A 23633-nucleotide genomic window follows, 5' to 3' on the forward strand; every position below is an offset into this window, starting at 1 on the left:
TACTACAAGTACTACTACTACTACAGTCACAACAACTACGAAACTACAGCCGCTACTCCTGAAAACCAACCACAACAACGACAGTGTACAAGAAACCGCTGCCGTTGTCATGGCAACAAAGATCAGCGTCAATATGGTTCCGGGATCAGTATCTCAGGCGGATCTTCAGCCGGCCGGAGCGCACCCTGCGGTCAGAATAAGAATGGGCAGATGTTTTGCGTCACATTGCGGACACCTACGGTGGCTGCCCCGGGCGACCAGGGTGTGTTGGACGAACAATGTGTATGTGTTTGTTTCTGTTGACGGCGGTCAGGGAAGAACTGCTCCGTCCGCCTAGGGGTGGGATTGGGGAGGGGGGATGATACGTGTCGCGACTCACGCTCCTTTACGTTCATTTTGAAGGCCCTCGCACGGCTCGCAGGAGAGAGCTGATCGCTAGTCAGTAGTTTGGTCGCTCGGTGGGTCGCTCGGTTATGGCTGTGCGCACCAGGACGGGCTTCTACCGGCAGGAGGTGAACAGGACAGTGTGGGAGGTTCCGGAGAGGTACCGGGACCTGAAGCAGGTCGGCACAGGAGCTTATGGCACCGTTTGGTGAGTCCAAGAGACACGCAAAAAACGAAACAAAACAAAACAACAACCACCAAAAAAACATGTATATATATATATATATATATATATATATATATATATATATATATATATATATATATATATGTTTTTTTGGTGGTTGTTGTTTTGTATATGTTATGTATATATATATATATATATATATATATATATATATATATATATATATATATATATATATATATATATATATATATATATATATATATATATATATATATATATATGTATATATATATATATATATATATACATATGTATATATATATTTATTTATTATTATTTTTTTTTAATCTTTTAACATCTCAGAGAGGATGTTGATATCTAATTGCGTCGCGTATATATTGCTGTATTTTATTTGATCATTTCTTGTCAGTATCTCAGCTGCATCCTGTTTCTATTTCCCCTGTTGTGCTTTGTTTTAATTGCGCAAGAATAAGTTGAATAATTGCTCATTAGAGTAAATACTTAAAATCTGGTTTTGTACTTTCGAATAATAATAATACTACTAATAATAATAATTGTATGGTAAGGGGGTCAAATTTGAGCGGAAAACGGCGGTGGAACAATGATCATAATAAACACTTTTGCAACAAAGACTTTCATCCATGGTTCCATTTCTTAAAAAAAAAAAAAAAAAAGGTATTTTAACCTCCGTCACCAAATTTTTCTCATGTAATTCTCAAAAAAACACAGCAAGGCAGTTTGACCCGGTTTGCACTTTGCTCGGGGTTTCACTTCGCTGTTCTCACTCTGCTCGCAGGAATTCAGCAGCTGCGTGCTGTGTGGTGGTATTTTTGGGTGGGGTGTAAGTAAGTCTGCGCACAGCTGGCTCTGCGGGGCCTTTCACTGCATTGTGTCGCCTGAATTCTTGGGTGGGGGGGACAAAGAGCCCCCCCACCCACCCTCCCCAAAAAGTCTCATTGTCGGGACAAGTCAAAGGGACAACCCGCCCCCCCCACCCCTGAGATAAGTGTTCAGAGCCACCACGGCTGCCTTTGTCCTGTGCGCTTGCAGCAGATGTGCTGGTGGTGACCTGATGCGGGCAGAAAGAGGCCGAGATGTCCTCGGGGGTTGACTACTTGTCGGAATTCGGGGTAAAAAGTGTTGATCGAGCCCTGATGTTTCGTTTCAGCTCGGCGTGGGACCGCCGCACGGCCACACAGGTAGCCATCAAGAAGCTGCACCGGCCCTTCCAGTCCAAGCTCTTTGCCAAGAGGGCCTACCGGGAGCTACGGCTCCTCAAACACATGAAGCATGAAAACGTAAGAGATTGATTTTAGCCCTCTGTTGACAGCCTGCCACGCAAATGCTTGACGTGGCACTTTGCTGAAACCCTTCAGTTTCGAGATGGAAACCTAAAAGGGAGGGCGGTGGGGAGCAAATACCTCGCTAGTGAGTGTTTTTGGGTACCCCTTTGTGACATCACAAAGGCATCACAGAGTCTCGGGACTTTGCTGACGTCCAGGGACACATTTAGTTGTTTAGATGATGATGATAATAATAATAATATAATAATCATCATCATCAACATCATCAACATCATCATCATCATCATCATCAACATCATCATCATCATCATCACGTCACAATTTTATTTATTTATTTATTTATTTTACAGCTGACAATTTTCTAACAGTCTTTCTTTTCCCGAAAAGGTGATTGGGCTCCTGGATGTTTTCACTGCTGAAATCTCTCTGGACCGCTTACGTGATTTGTAAGTCGTTCATCACTGAACAAACTTCAGTTGTTGTGACATTCCTGCCAAACAAAGTGATCCCACACCTCCTGTGCGCCGCAGTTATCTGGTGATGCCATTCATGGGCACTGACCTGGGCAAGCTGATGAAGCTGGAGAGGCTGACGGAGGACAGGGTGCAGTTCCTGGTCTACCAGATGCTGAACGGGCTGAAGGTGATGACCAGGATCCAGACTAGAATCTATTAAGACAGTGTGGGACGTAACAACAGAAGGTGTCTCAGTGATTTAAGCAGGAGGAGGAGGAGTGAGGTTCACATGCGTATTTTGACTGACTTGGTCTCCTTCCCCCTCTCTCTCTCTCTTTCTCTCTACCCAGTACATCCACTCGTCAGGGATCATTCACAGGGTGCGTGAACTTTGACTTCCCAGGCCATGAGCGTTGGGGGAGGGGCTACGGCTCTCATTCACGTTCAATCCCATTCATCCACATTCCCACACTCTGGTCTCCCGGACACATTGAGCAGGAGGACACGGTCCCGATTGAAAACTACTCCCAGAATGATCTGGTCGCCTCTTTTGAATTCACACAGAAAATTACCAGTTCGTTTAGTGGTGGTAGTGGAGGGGTGCTTTAAAAACCTGAAGCCTAAATATGCAAACTTACTTTTATTTTTTAGCTCATCATAATTGGGTGAGAAGCCTGCCATTGTTCAAGTGCATCTTAGGTGGCAGAAATCTGGATTTTTTTTTTGTCATTCTAATGAAATAAAAGACAAAAAACTTGTTATTATTGAGATATTTTTTTTTATCTGAATACCCTATTAGCTAAAATCAAATGAATATCTGCAGAAAACCACAAGAATGCTTCCATAACTATTTTTGTATAATTATTTTTGATCTCTTTTTGCATGTGACAGGACCTCAAACCTGGAAATTTAGCCATTAACCAGGACTGCGAGCTAAAGGTATTTCTAACTCTTGCACGGAGTTGGTTTAACTGATGTGGTCCCCTAATTTACATGCGGAATCCTCCAATCAGATCCTTGATTTCGGTCTGGCCCGGCAGGCCGACACGGAGATGACCGGCTACGTCGTGACGCGCTGGTATCGAGCGCCCGAAGTCATCCTGAACTGGATGCACTACACTCAGACAGGTGAGGGGGGGGGGGAAAGGCAGAACCTTACGTTCTGCCATCATTGTAGATTAAAGTGAAGCGCCTCCTCTGTTGCAGTGGACATCTGGTCGGCAGGTTGCATCATGGCCGAGATGCTACTGGGGAAGCCGCTCTTCAAAGGGAACGATCGTATCCTTGAATGCCGGTAGAGAGTTCCTGCATTTCTACCTTTGAACAAAAAGAAAAGGAGGATTTAAAAAAAGAGTCTTTAAATACAAAATGGTACTTATGAACTGACCAACAATGCAAAAAACGTAAGTATGTAATGTAAGTGACTTATTCTCGAATGTAAAAGGAGAAAGGAGACCAAATTACAGATATGCACTTCTCTTCTTCTTTTAAGAAAATCACCCTCATGACGAATAGTAGTACAACATTTGAAAGAAGATAGAATATGCCTGTCCTACGCAGCTTGAGAAGCACCGTGGCCACAGATGGTGCCAGCTGTGAGACAAAACTGCGTTAAATTAAGACCCTCATGTCCGTCTAGAACATGCGCTATAAAACTTAACCGGAGCCTCTCGTCAGATCTGGACCAGCTCAGGGAAATCTTGAAGATCACAGGAACCCCTGGCGTGGACTTTGTCGCCAAGCTGAAGAGCCAGGATGTAAGACAAGGGTCACTTGTTGCACAGAGAGTGGAAATAAAAAAAACAATATACATATTATTGTGGCAAAAAAACATTTGATGAATAAATTGATTTCACCTGGGTAATCATGACCTGAATAATAGGAAACAGGGATACATTGAGGAGTATTCCTCTTTATTAAAAGATTCTTCCAAACATAACCTTCCCCTTCCTTTTTGACCAGGCCAGGAACTACATCAGAAGTTTACCAAAAGTGCCCAAGAAAGACTTGAAGTCGATCTTTTCCAAAGCAAGCTTGGATGGTATATCAAAAAAATAAAAATTCTTTCACCACATCTTGCTCATTTCTGTTCTCTTAACGTGTGTTTGTGTGTGTGTGTATACCTGCGATGCAGCCATGTCTGTCCTGGAGAAGATGCTGCTGCTGGACCCCGAGCAGAGGGTGAGTGCCTCAGATGCCCTGGACCTGCCCTTCTTCGGCGAGTACAGGGACGGCGACGATGAGGCTGAGGCGCAGCCCTACGACCAGACGATGGACAATATGGACTTGACACTGGATCAGTGGAAACGTGAGATGACACCGTCCATCTTTATTTTTCATCCTAGAACCCGTGCAATTTCATCTCCCCTCCCAGAAAAAAAATAAATAAAAAATGAAACTCAAAACGTTTGAGTAGATCTTCAAACCTGCTGTAGCTAGCACAAGACTGGGAGACTCGTCCGTGACTTGAGTGAGGAATTTGTGAGGTTTCAGCTGCCCTTTGTGACTTCACAGAGGGCAGATTTCCAAGGTGTTTATTAGTATTGAATGGGAATTTGTATTTTTTTGTGTGTGTTGCTGCAGCACCTGCCATTGGACGCTGTGCACGTGCCTTTAACACACAGGAAATGCAAAATATTCCCTCTTTTGTCTCTCTGCAGGTCACACTTTCACAGAAATACTGACCTTCAGGCAGGACTCGAAAGAAACGTCACTTTAAGACCGCAGAGGAACACAACCTCCGCACAAATACCTCTGCATACTTTTGCCATTGCTATCCAGACTTGTGTATGTATATATATATATATATTGTCCTCTTCCCTGTTTTTGTGGCTTTTTCACAAATGATGAACACTGATGTACTGTTAATGTTCTTTTGTTCAATGAATGCAATAAAAAAATGTTTCTTTTCTTTAATAAATGCCAACTACTGACTGTAGTACGTGCAGTGATCGTGTGGCATGAAGTTTGCTTTGGGTTGTTTATTCTGGAGCTCATTGAAACTTAAAGGCCAACTGTGTAAATTAGTCTACTAGAATTAGAGGGCTCAAAATACACATGTGCTTTTTAGTTTGATAAGCAAATAACCCTTTATTTTATATTCATCGGCATTATTCTCGCATGAAGTGTGGGTCCAGTCTACCCAATGGATCAGAGTTTTGTAATTTTGACACGTCACAGCTGTCACATATATATGCAATTATTCACATCCAGCCTGCTGTCTCATTTGATGCTACATGTGCTCGACATACCAAGGGTGTGAACTCAGGTCAAGACAAATCAACGAACGGGTCGGGCTGCTCTCACTATCATGATACTTTTGCACATCATATTTAAATCATTTTCTCCGGGTTCTCCGGCTTCCTCCCACACCCCAAAAACATGCATGTCAACTGAACACTCCGTAGGTGTGCATGTGAGTTTGAATGGTTGTTTATCTCTATGTGGCCTTGCGATGAACTGGCGGCTTGTCCAGGGTGTCACCCTGCCTTCGCCCAATGACAGCTGGGATAGGCTCCAGCAGACCCCCGTGACCCTGAGCTCAGGAAGAAGCGGGTATGGAAGATGAATGAATGACATTTAAAAAGCAGACTTTTATTTCAGAAGTGAATGTGCGTGAACTGTAGGAGGGGGCATTTTCCCAGGAGGCATCACTGGATCCCTAAACAATACGTTTCTACGCTGGGAAAACCGTCACATCTAATCTTCAAGATGAGATTTTAATTCCCACACACACACACACACACACACACACACACACACATACACATGAGACCTGGCGACACATTATTCAAATTCAATGGGACTTTATTCATAGCTGGCCGTTGGTGGGCTTTGAAAACAAAGCCGAATATCTATGTTCAAATCAGAAGTGTGCACGAGCCGTTTGGCTCCCCTAAAATCCTGGACGTCACACTCTGTACTTCTTCTGTAAGGCGGCGACAGAAGACGCGTAGGGCTCGGCTTGACACAGGAAGTCAAAAATTTCTTTCAACACTGAGGCAGAGAAAAGGCAAATACACAAGGCGTGATGAGGAATACAATGGATTGACAAAAGGGATCGTGTGTGTGTGTGTGTGTGTGTGTGTGTGTGTGTTTATGTCTGTCTGTCTGTGTGTGTACATACATACCTGCATATATAAAAACATACATATCTACATATATATATATACACACACACACAAATTATATATGTATATGTATATGTATATGTATATATATATATATATATATGTATATATATATATATATATATATATATATATATATATATATATATATATGTATGTATATATATATATATATATACATACATATGTATATATATATATATATATATATATATATATATATACATACATATATACATATATATATATATATATATATATATATATACATACATATATACATATATATATATATATATATATATATATATATATATATATATATATATATATATATATATATATATATATATGTGTGTGTATATGTATATATATATATGTGTGTATATATATATATATATATATATAATATATTATATATTATATATATATATATATATAATATATAATATATTATATATATATATATACACATATATACATATTTATACACACACACATATTATAAATACACATATTAATATAATCCTTCTCTTTGCACTACTTACGTTGCTGTAATTATAAAAAATTCCCCAATGTGGGATTAACAAAGGCGCTCTATTGTATTCTATTCTATTCTAAATATTAATACAAACATACAAATACAGAATGCAAAATACACAAAACAGACTCCACCTTTCTTCTCTGTGGAAGACATGAACATGACTGCCATGTCGAAGCGCCTCACGCTGGCCAGATTCTGCAGGACTTGCAGTGTGAAGGCCAGAGTTTCATTCCTGCGCAAGGCAGACGTTCATTTACTGCTCGAAGAGGTAACTTGTGAAACTGATTTCAACCCCCTTACAACCCCTTCAGCATCGTCCAAAACCTACTTTATGAAGAAATCTCGCACAGTCCTCAAGATCTGGTTCAGAAGGTCCGGTTCTAGCGTGTTCTGGAAGATGTTGGCATACGCATCCGGCTGGATTTGCTGCACGGCGGAGAAGGAAACGTGTTACAAAAGAGGAGATATGATTGGCGCACTACAATCACATTCGTTTCTCCAGTATTCAGAGGATTTCCCAAAATGTTTAACTTTTTTGTTCCTTCTTTTTTCATTTGTGAAATAAAACAAAAAACACTCAGACACCTAATCATGAGGACAAACAGGATCCTAGCGCAGTCTGCATGCAAGCATTATTTCAGACTCCTGCTCACCCTCAGATATCTGTAAACGGCTTCCGGCTGGTTTCCGATCTTCCGCAGCTCGGCCTCCAGCTGAAAGCTGCTGCTGGGCGGAGGGGGGAGCTCTCCTACTGTCAGTGAGTGGCGGGTTGACAGGGGAGGATGGCTCGCCACTTCCGCCTGTGCTGGCCGTTTGGACTGCTTACTCTCGGAAGGAACTCTGGGGAAAAGGACACAGGGGACACAGGTTGGAGTTGCCAAGATCGCTTCTGTTATAGGTGCAGGGATAAAAATTAAGAAATCCGTTAAAACGAAACACAAAAAAGGTGGTACCACGTACTGGTCGGATGTTTGTGTGGGAGCTTCTGGGAGTTCCTCGATCTTGATCATCTTGGCAGCGGGTGAGGTGGACAGCGGGGAGAACTCCTCCCTGCTGGCCTCCTGGACGGACGCTTTAGAAGCGACGGACTTCATCTCAGCCGAACACAACTCTCCACCTACCTCCGTGATATCAATCCTCATCAGTGGCTTCTGAAAAACATTGCACCTTCTGTTAACAGCAAGTCGGTTCAATTTTCAAAAAGGAATTTACCTGCATGATAAAGATACATAACAGCAATGTTCTGATCTCAGCTCTAATACAATTAAGACAGTCAAAATTTCTGCTGCCACCTTGTGGATATATGAGGTCACAACTGGTATTGTCAACTGGAAATCTACTTCTAATCTTTTATCACAGAAATATTCCATTATCGCAAATATTTGAATGTTCTCTAACATTCCTAACAATATGAATACATTTGAAAAAAATAAAATAAAACTTGCTGCATGAATACTACTTGGAGAGTTAGAAAAAATGTTGACAGGTGATAGATGAGTTTTTCCTGGTAGCAAATTCATATCTATCAACAATAAAATTAAAAAAAAACTCAATTCCAGTTTTTCATATATGCTTAAAGTTGCAGACAATATATAATTTTCATGAACTAGAAATGTAAACGTGACAACTCACGGTTGAGCGCAGATGCTCTGGCTTGTCTATCGGCTGCACGGTTCTCCTCTGCGTGCCATCCGCAGTCTGAAGGAGGCCGCTGGAGCACATAGCCTAAATACAGGCGAGTTCAAAGGAAAGGCAGAGATTGTAACCGTGACACCTTCTACCGGATTGTGCTCGTTTGGATGCACAGCCGCTGCTGGAAACGTACCATCTGGAGTTTCTGCAGCTCGTTCACAGCCTGCTTGGAGCCTGGTTCCAGCTTCAACACCTCCTCAAAATCTGAAACCCGACAACATCAATGTGGGCTGTTCAGTGATCGTCTTAAAATGCTGCACAAACTGAGGAGGGGAAAAATTACACTAATATACAATCCAAAGTGCTTGAGAACTACAGTGGGGATCGAAGGTTTGGGCACCCCAGGTAAAAAGTTGTATTAATGTGCACAAAGAAGCCAAGGAAAGATGGAAAAATCTCCAAAAGGCATCAAATTGCAGAGGAGACATTCTAAGAATATGTCAAAAAAAGTTGATTTTATTTCCATCATTTACACTTTCAAAATAACAGAAAACTAAATAATGGCATCTGCAAAGGTTTGGGCACCCTGCAGAGTTTATAGCATGCACCGCCCACTTTGGAAGGCTGAGGCCTGACAGTGTCATGGTTTGTTCACAATCACCATCTTATTTATTTTTATTTCACCTTTATTTAAAATGCCCAGACTCATCTGACCTTGCCCCAACAATCAGCACCATGGGTTTTTCTAAGCAGTTGTCTAGAAGACTGAAACTGAAAATAGTTGACGCTCACAATGCAGGAGAAGGCTATAAGAAGATAGCAAAGTGTTTTCTGATGCCAATACCCTCTGTTCAGAATGTAATTAAGAAATGGCAGTCATCAGGAACAGTGGAAGTTAAAGCAAGATCTGGAAGACCAAGAAAAATATCACAACAGCATGCAGGATTGTGAGAAAACAAAGTCAAAACCCACGTTTGACTGCACAATCCCTCCAGAAAGATCTGGCAGATGCTGGTGCTGTGGTACACTATTCCACTCTCAAGAGATACTTGTACAAATATGGCCTTCATGGAAGAGTCATCAGAAGAAAACCTCTTCTACGTCCTCACCACAAAAATCAGCGTTTGAAGGTGGCAAATGAACATATAGACAAGCCTGACGCATTTTGGAAACAAGTGCTGTGGAACGATGAGGTTAAAATAGAACTTTTTGGCCGGAATGAGCAACGGTACATTTGGAGAAGAAAGGTCACAGAATTTAATGAAAAGAACCTCTGTCCAACTGTTAAGCATGGGGGTGGATCAATCATGCTTTGGGGTTGTATTGCAGCCAGTGGCACAGGGTACATTTCATGAGTACAAGGAAAAATGGATTCAATAAAATTTTAGCAAATTTTGGACACTAACTTCTGTGAAAAAGCTGAAGTTAAAGAGAGGATGGCTTCTGCAAATGGACAATGATCCTACACCTCAAAATCCATGCTGGATTACATCAAGAGGCGTAAAGTGAAGGTTTGGCCATGGCCTTCACAATCTCCTGACCTCAACATAATTGAAAATCTATGGATAGGCCTTAAAAGAGCAGTGGGCACAGACAGCCCAGAAATGTCAAGGAACTGGAAGACTGGGCGAAGATACCTCAAACAAGAATTGAAAGACTCTTGGCTGGCTACAAAAAGCTTTTACAAGCTGTCATACTTGCCAAAAGGGGCAACGCAGTATTAACTCTGCAGGGTGCCCAAACTTATTATTTTGTTTTCTGTTATTTTGAAAGTGTAAATGATGGAAATAAAATTGAACATTTTTGACATATTCTCAGAATGTCTCCTCCACAATTTGATGCCTTTTGGAGATTTTTCCATCTTTCCTTGGCTTCTTTAGGCACATTAATACAAATCTTTACCTGGGGTGCCCAAACTTTCGATCCCCACTGTTCGCTTGTGATTTGAGTGGCACCTTGTTTGGCCCCCTGCAGTTTCCCCAAAGCCACTCTGGCTGTGGCACGACGGGCAAAAGCTTTGGAATAAGTGCTGTCCAGAGAAATGGCTTTGGTGCAGTCCTCCTCTGCCTCCTCGAACCTACATGAGACATTTTATCCTCTATAAACCTTGTTTACTCAACAACAACAACAACAACAACATATTATGGGAAATAAGTGGTATTGCACAAACTTCTCCAGCTTCAGGAAGGCCATGGCTCTGTTTGCAGGAAGGAGGACGTTCATGGCGTCAGCCGCCATTCCTTGGCTGTAACACTCCACAGCTGCTTCATATTTTCCCTCTTTGAAATAAGCGTTCCCCTGCAGGAAAGACTCAGCACTTAGGGAAACACGCTACTAATATAAATGGAGATGGATTTGCCATCATTTGCCAACAGCGAAATATTCAAAAGGCTAAAAAGCTGGTTAAAAGTATTGATAAGTCTCTGTGCACCGTGGGAAGTGGTGGAGCATTCAATCTGCAACAGTGCTAAAGACATCCCTGTCTAGATTATGATGTGATTAATCTGCACAACCTTCTACTGTTTAGTCTTTCCAGGTAAAAAAAAAAAGTTCAGTAATCATATATTATTATAAAAGTTACCTTGTATTTCAATGCTGTGTTGTGACAGGGTCAATTAAACAAAAATAATACAGATTCCATGGTTAGTTCATATTAGAAAATATAAAGATAAGTATCAATAATACTGAAAAGAAAACAAACATGAAATCAAATCTATAAATATTTGATAATTTACTGATGTATTATTTTTGGTTTACCAGAAACAAAACAAAACCCTGATTTTTTTTTTTATTACTCCAAATTGGATTGCCTTTGATACACAGTGCAAACCAAGCTCACTCTGTCTTTTTGGACAACTGCCTCCTGTCGCCTCTGCTGCTCCTCGATCAGTTGCTGCTGCGAGTCTGACACAGGGGCCTGCTGTGGCTGTGTGGATTGGCTTGAACCTGGAGAGTCCTGATCGCCAACGATCTGAAACCAGGCAGGAAAAAAAACCAACTCAAAAAACAAACACAAAAAACAGCAACAACGACCTTGAGAAACACTTTGAACTCGTAAAATCACTCTTTTCAAATTCACCTGTCTGATTTTTTTCACTTCACTCTGAGCCTCGAAGTTGCCGGGGTCCAGCTTGAGGACCATCTCGTAATCTAGCCCGAAAGCAGAAGCACACCGGTTAACCTCAGCGCTCGACAGGCACCTCGACCTTTTCGTTGTGACTGGTGCGTCACCTTCCAACGCAGACTCATATTTCTGCAGCGCGAAGCGTGCCGCTCCTCTTCGCGCGAACGCTTTGCAGTAGTTGCCGTCCAGGGCGATCGCCAAGTTGCAGTCGGACTCGGCTACGGAGTATCTGCGGCGGAGAAGCGGGCACGCAACAACAGACTTAAAAAAATGTTTTTGAAAGATTGCTGAATTCAGGTCATAAGGAACTGCATGAATGTTTGATTTACTTTTTGAGTCTGAAGAAAGATGTGGCTCTGTTGGTGGGAAGCACGGGGTTGTAAGGGTCTGCGCTCATCCCTCTGGTGTAACACTCGATGGCCTCGTCATACTTTCCTTCTTTGAAATGAGCATTGCCCTAGTCAAAAAATAGCAGAATATTAATATATGTTACATGACCTTTCCGCTATTGTTGCTCGCAGTGTTTATAGTACCCTTTCCTTCTCAGCCAAGGCTTTCTCCTGATCAAACGTGACCTCCTCGGAGTCGGACTCGTTCAACTCTGGAGGACTGTCGTCCTTGTCCAGCTCAGAGAGGGCTTTTCCCTGTGACGCACGTCAGGTCCAGGATGAGAAAATAGGGCCCTTACGTTTGTTGGTGATATCATATGAAAACATTCAAGGGCAAGTTACCACATCAAACTTGTCCCACGACTGATAATCGTTGGCTTTTATCCTGGAGGTTTTCTTCAGCCTGTCTCCTTTCGCACTGCCATTGCCCACTGGCTCCTTTTTCTTCTTTTTTTTCTTGTCTCTCATTTTCATTTTGAAGTCCTTATTGCGTACAGGTGGGAGACTCTGCAACGAGATTGAGACAACAAGCATCTTAGACCTGGATGTCAACAAATAAGCAACAGCATCTCATAATGTGTGTGTGTGTGTGTGTGTGTGTGTGTGTGTGTGTGTGTGTGTGTGTGTGTGTGTGTGTGTTGGGGGGGCGGGGGTGGAGAGAGAGAGACAAAAACCTGCTCCTCTGGAAGTCCTCCTCTTCTCAGCTCATCGTCCTTCTTCTTGATGTCCGTCTCCCAGCTCTCCAGCTCCCTCATGAAACTCATCATGTCCTCGGCATTTTGCCTCATCTGAAGCTGTAACTCAACTGCTTTGTTTCCTCCAGACATCTTGTTAACTTTGAAACGGAGATACATCAAATAAGTTACATAAATCAGTCCACTGTGATGTGGCTCACATTTCCCCTACATTAAAAACACCCAGCCAGAAAAATAGGGTTTAGGGTTTAAAGAGGATCATAGAGGGTTACACACGTTTCCGACGTTCTTCGCATATCATAGCATTCTCGTGTCCACAAAATACCATCAGCATGAAAAGCAAACGTGTTTTTGAAGGTACAGTCGCTGAGACGCGACTTAACAACTTAGGTGGCTAAAATGAGCTCTGTAATATTTGTCCACTCATGGGTACATGTCGGAGAATAGTCGAGAATCACGTTGCCAAGGCGTTGTTGCTGTAAACTAGCTAGTAAACAAAATCATCAGAATATTCGTTTTACAGTATGACGTATTTATCTACGTTGAATTAGTCCATTACCTGAAAACGCTTTCTCCTGTTTAGGTCAATGACGTTCATTCATGCAGCTATTTTCAAACTAGCTCTTTCAACATAACATTTTCCGCATCTGTTTATGTTTGGAGCCTCACAACCCGATGTAGCTAAATATGTAACCCCGCCTACTTCCTGGTGACGCGATTTGTACGATCTACAGGCGCCGACTTTGGACAAATGTCAGTAGTGTCGCCAATTATACATATGTCTTCTAAAGGTATAAAAAGGCAATTCAGTATCATAATTTCAAAATCCAAGGTGTCAACCAATTCCACCTTCATGAAATTAATATAAGGCACTTTTTAGTACTCACAGTTCAAAAGATCGTGAAAATACACTAGGTTGGACTCATTACTACCCCCAGGTGGTAGAGAAGTACAATTACCAGTGTCCTAAAGGGGAAACTCGACAGGAATTTGTTGGAGATGAATCCCCAAGTGTCTTTTGGAAACATATTCATCGACAAGGTAAAGTAGCGTTTGTTATACAGTATTTACAGAATATAATTTTATTATACTGTTTAGTGTGATAGAAAACTACAATGACAAAATGAATGATAGTGTTGACAGGAGTGGTTTTACCAGCTTGGTTGAACATTGTTTGCAAAGGATGTGACATGTATAAAATAAATAAAAAATTGTCACGTTCTCATAAGCCGTAATGCCCATAACAACCGCATTCATTTATTAATTCAAATATGATGGATTTTAGCATTATTATCACATTTCTTGAGTGACCTGGGGAAATATAAAATGACAAAGTAGCACTCGTTTTGGATCAGGGGATCAGGGTAAATACCAATATGAACTACAAAACCAATATGGCACATAACATTGTAACCATCACTTAAAACTTTCATTATTTCTGTAGTTATTGAGGTTACTTATTACTTCCATGCAGCCTACTCTGTGATGTATAACAAAACACAGTAAGAGTATGATACTTGGAGCTCCAACTTGGGTGCCTTGGGGTGGAGAATAGAGAGGTCATATCCAGCTGCTGCGTGTTGAGGGTTCAGGTTGTGCCGGCTGCTAGTTTAGCTATAGTTTTTTATTGTAAATACTTGGTATTTGTATACATATACTTGTATTTTGTCCACTTTTGATTACTTTTTAAATATAAATGTTCAAAATAAATACAGTAATTTTCAAAAAAAAGTGTACCAGCTTTTATTCACATCTCACTAACTATTGACAAATCTACACAGAATCATTCAGATGTCAAACTGATCACCCTCCCCATGCTGCACATGGGTTCTGAAGGGCTCTGCAGTGGGCGGTGGTGGTTATGTGCTTGGTATCATCAAGTCTGAAGGACGTCCTGGATCAATCGTTCCTAGAAGATGAGCTCAACTTCCAAACCTTTTGACAGGTCTACCTACGATGTGGGAATAATTCTTCTTCTACAGCGTATGGACACTCCAGCATTTTTTATTTTTGTATTGTATCATCTGTACCTGGAAAAGAAAAACAGCACAGCCTTTATCAATTTTACTATTGAGCAACAACAGTGGGACGAGCTACTTATAAAATTACCAAGTCAAAAAGATCCACCGACTATAAAAATGGGAAACACGTTAATTCAGAAATAATTTGTAGTCCAGTGATAAATAAATAAGTAAAGAAGTAAAAAAAAAAAAAAAGAAAGAAAGAAAGATCATATCATTCGGATTATTGTCACACACCTAACTGTATATTCAGTATGCATTGTGTTGCAATCATTATTGTGAATATAGTCAAACATGATGTTTGAAAAAACAGAACTCTGATGGTTATACAGTCCTTTTCCCTGGCAGTTCCTCTTTATCATTCTGAGGGATCAAGGGAGTTTAGAGACAACATTTCCAATGGTCAAATTAGCTTAAACAATACTTTTGCCTCCAGTAATGCTGTAAGAAACCTTGGAAACATTTTTGGTCAGGACCTGACATTCAACCGGCATATTCAGAATGTAGCAAGGACAGCCTTTTTCCATTAAGAAATATTGCTAAAATTAGAAATTTCTTGTCTTTTAAAGATGCGGGGGGAAAAAATAAATCACCCATGCGCTTTTTACTTCTAGATTAGATTACTGAAATTCCATATTATCAGGGTGCCTAAAATCTTCTCTTAGGACCTTGCAATTAACTCAAAATGCTGCTGCAAGTCTACTAACTGGAACTAGGAGGAGGCTGCACATTACAACAGTCTTAGCATCTATACACTGGCTTCCAGTTAGATCTAGAATTCTTCCTACTTCCTACATTGAAGAATTTATTGAACTTTATCATCCCTTCACTCTGAGGACTCAAGACTTTTAGTAACTCGTAAAATTTCTAAAGTTAGATCAGTTCTTCACAGACAACAGCATTGAAGAGTCTTCTGCAGAGGGTTCATCTTTATAAGAGTGGTTACCAACACATGCATCCTAGGGGTCATCGTTGTCATCGGGTTCAGACTCAAAAATGATACTTGAATCTACAAAAGCTCGGATAAGAAAATTGATTGAAGGACTCCCTGATAGCAACGTTGCAAAAAATGTAAGTTTTCTTTTTCCTAAGGTGTGATGTACTGTAACTGATGCAGCCAGTGGATGGCATTTTGCACTAATATTCATTGTCTTTGAGTAAGAAACTGACTAGTAGCTACTACATTTTAGAAATTTAAGTTGAAAATTGAAAGTGCCAAATACCCATGACATGCTGACGTTTCAATGTGTGAAACTCACACAATTGTTTTCAGATTGTCAAAGTGGCTCTGCATTCACAGTCAGATGGTGACCAAATATTACAAGAATATGATAAAACAAACTGCCTTTCTGATGGAACAAGATGAAGGATGGTGAACATACTTGTGGCAGACATGGTAGAGCAGATGTGGGTAAACTACAGCCCGCGGGCCACATCTGGCCCGTTGGTCTACTTAATCTGTCCTTGTAATGCCTTGCATCCCACTAGATTGTGCATTTGCCTTATTTACAAGCACCACGGTCATCGGAGCTCATCGCTGCCACTCTCACGTCTCAGCAGTGTCTATCGGCACCACAGCGCAATCAACCCGTAGCAGCTTTATTTTTGACAGAGCCTGTTGCTAAATCCCGTCAAGCTCAACAGAGCAGATCGCACCAGACACAAAATCAGACACAAAATCAACGTAGTTTCCGTCCCTTTCAAAAATAAAACACTACTCAGGTCATATATAGCCCATCACAACTTAAAATAAACATTACTGAGCCAAAAACTTTGCCCACCCCTGTGGTAGAGTCACATGGGTAAGTTATTATTATGCGTGAGTTTTTACTAATAGTCATAGTTTCAGTTGTCAATTATCCCAATTTTCAAATTTTTAGAAATACTTTTTTCTTTTTGATAAAGTGGCACTTCAATTTTGCTTCTCTCTTGTTTCAGGAGGGTCCCTTCAGTTAATGTCCGCATTAGATATGCACTTGGTATTATAACGTATATAGGACCCAGATTCCAAGAAAGGTTAAGTAAGTATTGAGTATGATCTTATTACTTTATTAAAATAGTTGATGCTGCAACCTTTTATTTCTCATTGTTGTGAGATCAAGTGACAAGCATTTATCTGTCTGAACTGAACACGTCATGTGTCTCCACAGTATCGCCGCCTGTTCTTAAATAGGTTTAAGATCACCTTTTTTTGTGTTCATCAACAGGAGCATTTCTATGATCACCAGAGTGGTTTCAGTTACCTGGCATGGAGGTTGAAAACTGTCCAGTGCAACTCTTCTCAAGAGATCAAGAAATCCAAGGCCACTTTTCAAGGTGGCTGGTTGCTTTATTTTCACCTTATGTATAAATTAATTTATTGAGAGCATTCGCTATCTTGACTTTTGACCACTCTTCAAGATGGCCCTGAGACTTACCGCGACATGCATTTAAATGTGACATGTCGCGTTTGAATGCATGCAACAGCGACAAAGTTGTGTCGATGATGAGGTAGTCATCTGACAAGGCCCTTGTGAAAGATAAAATGAAGGCAACATTTCAGTACAGACAGAAGGTGAAGGATGTGCCAGGGAAAGTCTTTGCAAAATCCCCAAATCTACCTCAAAGGACTCATATAGATGAGCTCCTTTTGTCTGCACAACAGGAGTCTGATGTCAATGGTAAGTGGAAAAGTGGAGACTGGAGAATGTGGAGAATGTCTTTCGGTCATTTTTTAGATTTTCTGTGAGATCTGCACAAAGTGTAATTGGTCCATGCCAATGTTTTTGTCTTTTGGTCATTTAATCTAAAAAAAAAGTAAAGTGATTTGGAGAATTGTGAGCAGGAATGTTGAGTATGTTTTTTGTGATGACTTGATAATTTTTTCCTGCCTGGCCCTAATATGAATGTATCATCTTTTTAAGTTAAAGTAATTGCTATGGTGTGTCTTTCTCATCTTCTAGGATGGGACTGTGAGATGGCTGCCATCCTTTTGCTTCTACTCTTGTTACAACATCCAAGGCAAAGAAGAAGTCGTCAAAGAAAAGCACATCAGCTGCTTAGACTTAAACTTCAACATTAATTTCTCAGTGTACATTTAAAAACTAAATTCCGATGCACCAACTACCGATAAAAAACAACAATGACAACACAAAGGAGAAACAACACAGTCAAGTAATAAAGTGTGATGCATGAAGTGCAAATGATTATGTGTATGTTCAATGTATTGTATGAGTTGGAGGGTTATTTTGTGTTCAGTGCTGCTGGCCACCTTGTGAAATTCACAAGGGTATGTTTAAAGATTGGTATTTAAGTATATTTTACTTTATATCTCAGTTTATTTGGTTGTCAAGCGTCACATATATTGAGATGGCAATGGGGTGTTTGACGATGAAGAAATATTGTTCTTCAATGTTTCAACACAGAAGCATCTTTGCATTTATGAAGATTTACTGTAAACATTTTAATTGATTTATATTGATTCATTGATTCATTTCTCTTCGTCTTTCTCTCCCTCTCTCTCTCTTTCTCTGTCTCACAGGTGGGAAGAAGCATTGATGCCTCCTGCTCAACCCTTTCTTCTGTTTGTCGGAGAGAGAGAACAGCATCCAGAATTTTTACATTGTCCTGGAACAAAAGATGATTCCCTGTGCGACGCAGACCGAAGTTTCTGGCTTTGACGAGCTCTTGAAGGTACATTTTGCTTTTTCCACGAGTGACAGTGGCGGTCCTGTCACTATGCCTCCAATTGATCATGCGCCCTGGCTACTTGGCCAAACTGATATCCCTTTGGCCGAATGGTTAAGCGCGCACGACTATTACCCGGGGGTCTGGGGTTGCCTTGCCACATGTGTCCTACAATGAAGCATTGTGCAGCTTCTACACATTCATCCAGACCACATCCATTCACGTTGGCAGTGTGAAGGAGAGTCCTCGTGTCAAAAAAATCAGGGCAAGAATTCTTCTCAGCGCTGTTTGAGGAGGAACACATCTTGAACTGTGTTCACCATTGTTCACCTGCTACATCTGCAAGGTACCTAACACAAGTTGTTCACTGTTATTTAGACATATAAACTTTGTACCCTGGAAAATCTTTGCGTCTTAACTGTGGAGAGTCTGGATGTTCTTTTGTTTTTTGCACATATTCTGGTTACAAGCATCACTTGTCACGAGCAGTGATGGGCAGTAACACGTTAGAAGTAACGCATTACTGTAATCTGATTACTTTTTCAAGTACATTTGCAAAAACAGTAATTAGATTACTGTTTCTTTCCCGCAAGCTGGCTGTGTTACTGCATTACTCAAAGGTAGTTTGTTTGTTGTTGTTTTGTTTTTTTTCCTGAGACTTTCTCATGACAATATATGGGCGACGCAACGTATTCACGACGTGCAGATATACGTAAACAGACAACATGGAGCGCGAGAGAGAGCAGGACCATGCAGCGTTTAATGCTTGGAAGTAGCGACATTACATTGAGTTTGACTCAGTCAAAGTAAAAACATTAGCGTCCACTGTACACTCTGCGTGGGGGGGACTTTTACCTACAGCGAAGAATTCTACCGTAAATCTGAGCAAGCACTTAGCAAGCCGGCACAGGAACGTGAAACGTCGGCCCCTCTCCCGCTAAACAGGTGAAAATAGGCGAAGTAGATTCTGAACCATTCCGACGCCTCGTTGAAAATAAAATACCGACTAAAAGTGGTGTCAAGCTGCCGCAGAGAAAGTCATTTGCACCAGTGGAACGGTTGTTCAGTTTAGGTGGATTGGTGCTTTCCCTGGAAAGGAACAGACTGTCTGATAGGAGATTTGAGCAGTTTTTGCTGATGCGATAATAACCACGGTTTCACTCCAAAGGAAAACAAAAAACCGTAGGGCCTTGTCAGGGTAGCCATAAACTCAGACCTTAACTGTGGCATGCAACAGCATTTTCTCTGTTTTGTCAAACGTATTATTGCTCCTCACTGCACTTTACCACCTTAAAAGATGTAAATGTTAATAATTTGGAAAATAATCAATAGAGACAGATTTTCATTTATGTATGTTTTTATATATGTACGTATATATATATATATATATATATACATATACATATATATATATATATATATATATATATATATATATATATATATATATAATAAATAAATATATATATATATATATATATATATATATATATGTACATATATATATATATGTATATATATATATATATATACATGTAAGTTAACAGAAAGAAAGAAATGCTTTATGTTATGAAAATAGGTTTAAATGTTCAACAATTTTCTTCAAGTCAGACTGTTGTATTTAATTAACTTGTTTATTTTTTTTGCCTGATACAATTTGCATGAAGTTAAGATTGAAAACTAATTAAAAAAAAGTCTTTAAAAGGAACTGTTTCATTTCATTCAATTTAATATGAATACAGAAAGAATAGAATTATAGGATTTATGGTGTGTTCAGTTTGTGCATCATGATTTTGAAAAGTAACTAGGTAAAGTAATTAGTAAAGTAACTAATTACTTTTGAAAACAAGTAATCAGTAAAGTAACTGGATCACTTTCTTGGATAAGTAATCAGTAGTTAGTAACTAATTACAATTTCCAAGTAACTTGACCAACACTGGTCATGAGCACATGGAGACAGTATTGGTTCTCATCCTGTCTCATCCCGTCCCTCCTGTGACTGTCAATACACGCAGTCCAGTTGATAAAAAGAAAATCCTAGACATGTGCAGCTCTATTATTGCTCAAGTGCAAGCCTCGGGAGTTTCTGAAAGCACTGTACAATGTTGGTTCAATGGAGGAACTGGTTAATGATATCCATACTCATGCAAAAGAAGCTGTTTTAGAGTGTTTGTCATCTGATGCTTCAAAGATAAGATAAGATATTCCTTTATTAGTTCCACAGTGGGGACATTTCCATCACTACAGCAGAAAAAGTGGACAGCAACAAACATTAAAACCACTGCAAACAAGTATATGTGAATCATTAAATAGCAAGAAAAGCTGGAAAAAAAACAAAAAATATATTAGCAATTTAAAATTTTAAATATAAACATATGAACGGTTAAAAGTGTGTGTGCAGAGTGTGTGGTCTCCTGGGAGTGCTGATTGTTGTAGGTTGTAGAGTCTGACAGCTGCAGGAAGAAACGACCTCTGATAGCGTTCCTTCACACACTTCGGGTGAAGCAGTCTGTCACTGAAGGAGCTCTGCAGTGGAGTCAGAGTGTCCTACATGGGGTGAGAGTCGTTGTCAATCATGGATGACAGCTTAGCCATCATCCTCCCCTCACCTACTACCTCCACTGAATCCAAGGGATGTCCCAGGACAGAGCTTGCCTTCCTGATCAATCTCTTCCTATCAGCTGTCGAGACGCTGCTGCCCCAGCAGACCACCCCATAAAAGATGGTTGATGCCAACATGGTGTCGTAAAAGGTCTTCAGGAGTGCCCCACGCACTCCAGAAAAATCTTGTGTGCAGATAGTGTTTGCTCTGGCCTTTATTTGTTAGTTGTGTTGTGAGTCCAGTCCAGTTTATTGTTTAAGTGATCACCAAGAGACTTGGTTGTATTGTATTGAAAGCACTGGAGAAATCAAAAAACATGATTCTCACAGTACTCCCAGGTTTCTCCAGCTAAGAGAGAGCTCGGTGATGGAGTAGGATCAAAGCATCATCCACCCCAATGCCCGCCTGGTATCCAAACTGAAGTGGATCAAGTGACTGTGCTACCAAGGGGCAGAGCAAGGACCAGTCGCTCCAGGGTCTTCATCAGTTGAGATGTTAGTGCCACCGGCCTGTAGCTGTTGAGGTCCTTGGGTTGCGGTGTCTTGGGCACAGGTACCACGCAGGATGTTTTCCACAGCTGTGGCGCTCTCCTCAGCTTCAGGTTCAGCTTGAACAAGTGCTCAACAATCCCACACAGCTGATCTGCACAAGACTTGAGAAGTCTGGAGCTGATGCTGCCTGGACCTGCACCTTTCCTTGCCTTGATCCGCTGAATCTGGTTCCTCACCTGGTTTGTTGTGAGAGACAGGTTCGGGCAGGGGTGCAGTGTGCTGGAGAGTGTGGATGGAAACCTTAAAGGAAACCCTTAAAGAAAGTAAAGTATTGTTTTGACCAGCTTGAAAAACAGCTTGAAAATCCATTATCATGTCTTAACACATGAAAATCCATGAAAATCCATTTGCATGTCTTAACACAGAATCTAATAGGACAAAACATTTTGAACAAAAATGGAAAATAGTTGAAACTGTAGAATATATTCTTTGTGTACAATTTGACATGCGCAAAGATAAAACAACAGCTGCTTATACGCGAGTGTCTGTCAATGATAAGTTCATGTATGTACCATCATATCATCATTGGATCTCTTTCGTCTATGTTCAGGAACTTTGTAACAGTTTCCAAAAAGCAAAACCAAAACAGGATGGTTTTTACAGCGAGATAAATGATGGTTCCTACTTCAAGAATCACAATTTATCCTCACAGCAAGAACATGCTCTTCAGATGCAGCTATACTACGATGCGGAGTCAAAGCGGGACAATGTTTTCGACAGCATCATTTCTGTGCGATACACAACAGCGCAGCGATGGACAAAGTAGAGGTTGTTTCATACCTGCTGCTTGATCTGTGGTTGCTTTTCTGTTCAAGAAAGAACAGTTTTCCTCACTGAAGTCACAGTCAGGCAGGCAACATTTATAATTTATTGTTTCGTTTTCTGGGAGAGTAAAGGTGTAGTTCAACCTTTATATCTTAACCCAAAAGTAAACACGAGACAGATACAACGGGAAATAGCATTTATTTAAAAACAAACAGACAGTAAACACGCCTCCTTATTTGAAATAGCTGCCCTAGCGAGCCAAGGACCACTTGATGCCGCTGTGTTCGAGGCTTCCTCGCGGCGAAGAGCCACGTCCTCTTGACAAATCAGTATTTCCTCTCGTCTCAAGACTCCTCGGATTCCCTAGCTTACGCAGGACCAACTCGATTTGTTCCGAGCGCTTCGCCATTTGCCGCTCGTCGTTTTCGCGAATATGGTTGAACACATCTGGAAACCGGTACACTTTCTGGCATCACCACCATGCCCTTTGACCCGTAGTATTTGGAAGCACAAGCAAAAGACTTCCCATAGTTCCCAGCAGATTTATCCATTTTTCTCAGATAGCTCTGTTAATTCTATTGTAGTTTTTATTTTCGGAAGCGAATTGCATCACTGGATAAAAATAAATAAATAAATAAATAAGGCACTTTTTCTTGTAATGAAGAGAAAATATTGCGTATTTATGAAATCAGATCTCGTAATTATGAGATTAGGATCTCACAATGCGCTTCCGTACCTGCACATGAAGTGTTGACATACTAATATTAATACCATCCTCAGTTTTAAGAAATGCAAGTATTTTGCAAGTACAGTTATAGCAGATTCACTGCGATAGCGCCATCATTGCCCACTGATTAGAAAGTATTTACAGACGTTTCTTTTTTATTTATTTTTAACTCATACAAGATTTTTTTTCTCGTAATTACGAGGTCTTTTCTCGTAACTATGAGGTCCTGATCACGTAATTGTGAGATAAGGTACCCATTTTTTATCCTGTGAATGCAATGCGCCTCTGTAATTTTCGGCCATGGTCAACGTTTAGTTTCTAATTTTTTTTATTTTTATTTTTTGTCAAATGGACGCGTTAAATTTATGACAACCGAAGGCGCTTGTGCTGGTCAGGGAAATATGTTGCACGCCTTTCAGCTCCCCCCAGAGAC

The 23633-nt window shown here is 40.6% G+C and overlaps 2 protein-coding genes and 1 long non-coding RNA gene across 4 annotated transcripts in view; 1 reads left to right on the plus strand and 2 right to left on the minus strand.

Moving 5' to 3' along the window:
• The first annotated feature begins 102 nt into the window (after positions 1 to 102).
• On the plus strand, positions 103 to 5368 carry mapk12b (mitogen-activated protein kinase 12b). Of its 2 annotated transcripts, none has more exons than XR_012929507.1 (12): positions 103 to 592; positions 1764 to 1893; positions 2287 to 2345; positions 2430 to 2541; positions 2705 to 2734; positions 3246 to 3293; positions 3368 to 3482; positions 3561 to 3648; positions 4032 to 4111; positions 4317 to 4395; positions 4489 to 4662; positions 5015 to 5368. XR_012929507.1 is itself a non-coding variant. In XM_076051772.1 (12 exons), the coding sequence occupies exons 1-12, from the start codon at positions 474 to 476 to the stop codon at positions 5071 to 5073; spliced, it is 1077 nt and encodes a 358-aa protein (XP_075907887.1). In that variant the 5' UTR covers positions 126 to 473; the 3' UTR covers positions 5074 to 5368. The 2 variants fall into 2 exon arrangements, 1 of the variants encoding a protein (XP_075907887.1); XM_076051772.1 differs by having other exon boundaries at positions 126 to 592; positions 3561 to 3632.
• LOC142905218 (uncharacterized) lies at positions 2221 to 4128 on the minus strand. Its single transcript, XR_012929509.1, has 3 exons — positions 4016 to 4128; positions 3514 to 3671; positions 2221 to 2567 (listed from the first exon to the last, which is right to left on the minus strand). It is a non-coding gene; the product is annotated as an uncharacterized LOC142905218 (long non-coding RNA).
• Positions 5369 to 6140: 772 nt separating the features above from the next.
• rpap3 (RNA polymerase II associated protein 3) overlaps positions 6141 to 23633 on the minus strand; it is a 196419-nt gene continuing 178926 nt past the window's right edge. The window contains exons 2-18 of the mRNA XM_076051759.1: positions 13428 to 13510; positions 12848 to 13008; positions 12516 to 12680; positions 12318 to 12428; positions 12114 to 12241; positions 11892 to 12013; positions 11740 to 11810; positions 11500 to 11631; positions 10831 to 10958; positions 10616 to 10737; positions 8854 to 8924; positions 8661 to 8753; positions 7989 to 8179; positions 7682 to 7868; positions 7357 to 7454; positions 7160 to 7260; positions 6141 to 6350 (exon numbers count right to left, since the gene is read on the minus strand). Coding sequence (XP_075907874.1) covers positions 6265 to 6350; positions 7160 to 7260; positions 7357 to 7454; positions 7682 to 7868; positions 7989 to 8179; positions 8661 to 8753; positions 8854 to 8924; positions 10616 to 10737; positions 10831 to 10958; positions 11500 to 11631; positions 11740 to 11810; positions 11892 to 12013; positions 12114 to 12241; positions 12318 to 12428; positions 12516 to 12680; positions 12848 to 13000 — 1959 coding nt within the window. The 5' untranslated portion in view covers positions 13001 to 13008; positions 13428 to 13510 and the 3' untranslated portion in view covers positions 6141 to 6264. The remainder of the gene's footprint in view (positions 6351 to 7159; positions 7261 to 7356; positions 7455 to 7681; positions 7869 to 7988; positions 8180 to 8660; positions 8754 to 8853; positions 8925 to 10615; positions 10738 to 10830; positions 10959 to 11499; positions 11632 to 11739; positions 11811 to 11891; positions 12014 to 12113; positions 12242 to 12317; positions 12429 to 12515; positions 12681 to 12847; positions 13009 to 13427; positions 13511 to 23633) is intronic.

The sequence above is a fragment of the Nelusetta ayraudi genome, unplaced genomic scaffold (assembly GCF_046127955.1).
Source record: "Nelusetta ayraudi isolate G7.1 ecotype Tasmania unplaced genomic scaffold, CSIRO-AGI_Nayr_v1 ptg000135l, whole genome shotgun sequence".
In the NCBI taxonomy this organism is placed as follows: Eukaryota; Metazoa; Chordata; class Actinopteri; order Tetraodontiformes; family Monacanthidae; genus Nelusetta; species Nelusetta ayraudi.

What these genes read in the sequence shown, in the direction of transcription:
- mapk12b (XM_076051772.1), top strand. Translation starts at nt 474, where the DNA reads ATGGCTGTGCGCACCAGGACGGGCTTCTACCGGCAGGAGGTGAACAGG. An exon ending in CTGGACCGCTTACGTGATTT is followed by an intron (nt 2,346 to 2,429) that starts GTAAGTCGTTCA and finishes TGTGCGCCGCAG; the next exon opens with TTATCTGGTGATGCCATTCA. An exon ending in AGATGCTGAACGGGCTGAAG is followed by an intron (nt 2,542 to 2,704) that starts GTGATGACCAGG and finishes CTCTCTACCCAG; the next exon opens with TACATCCACTCGTCAGGGAT.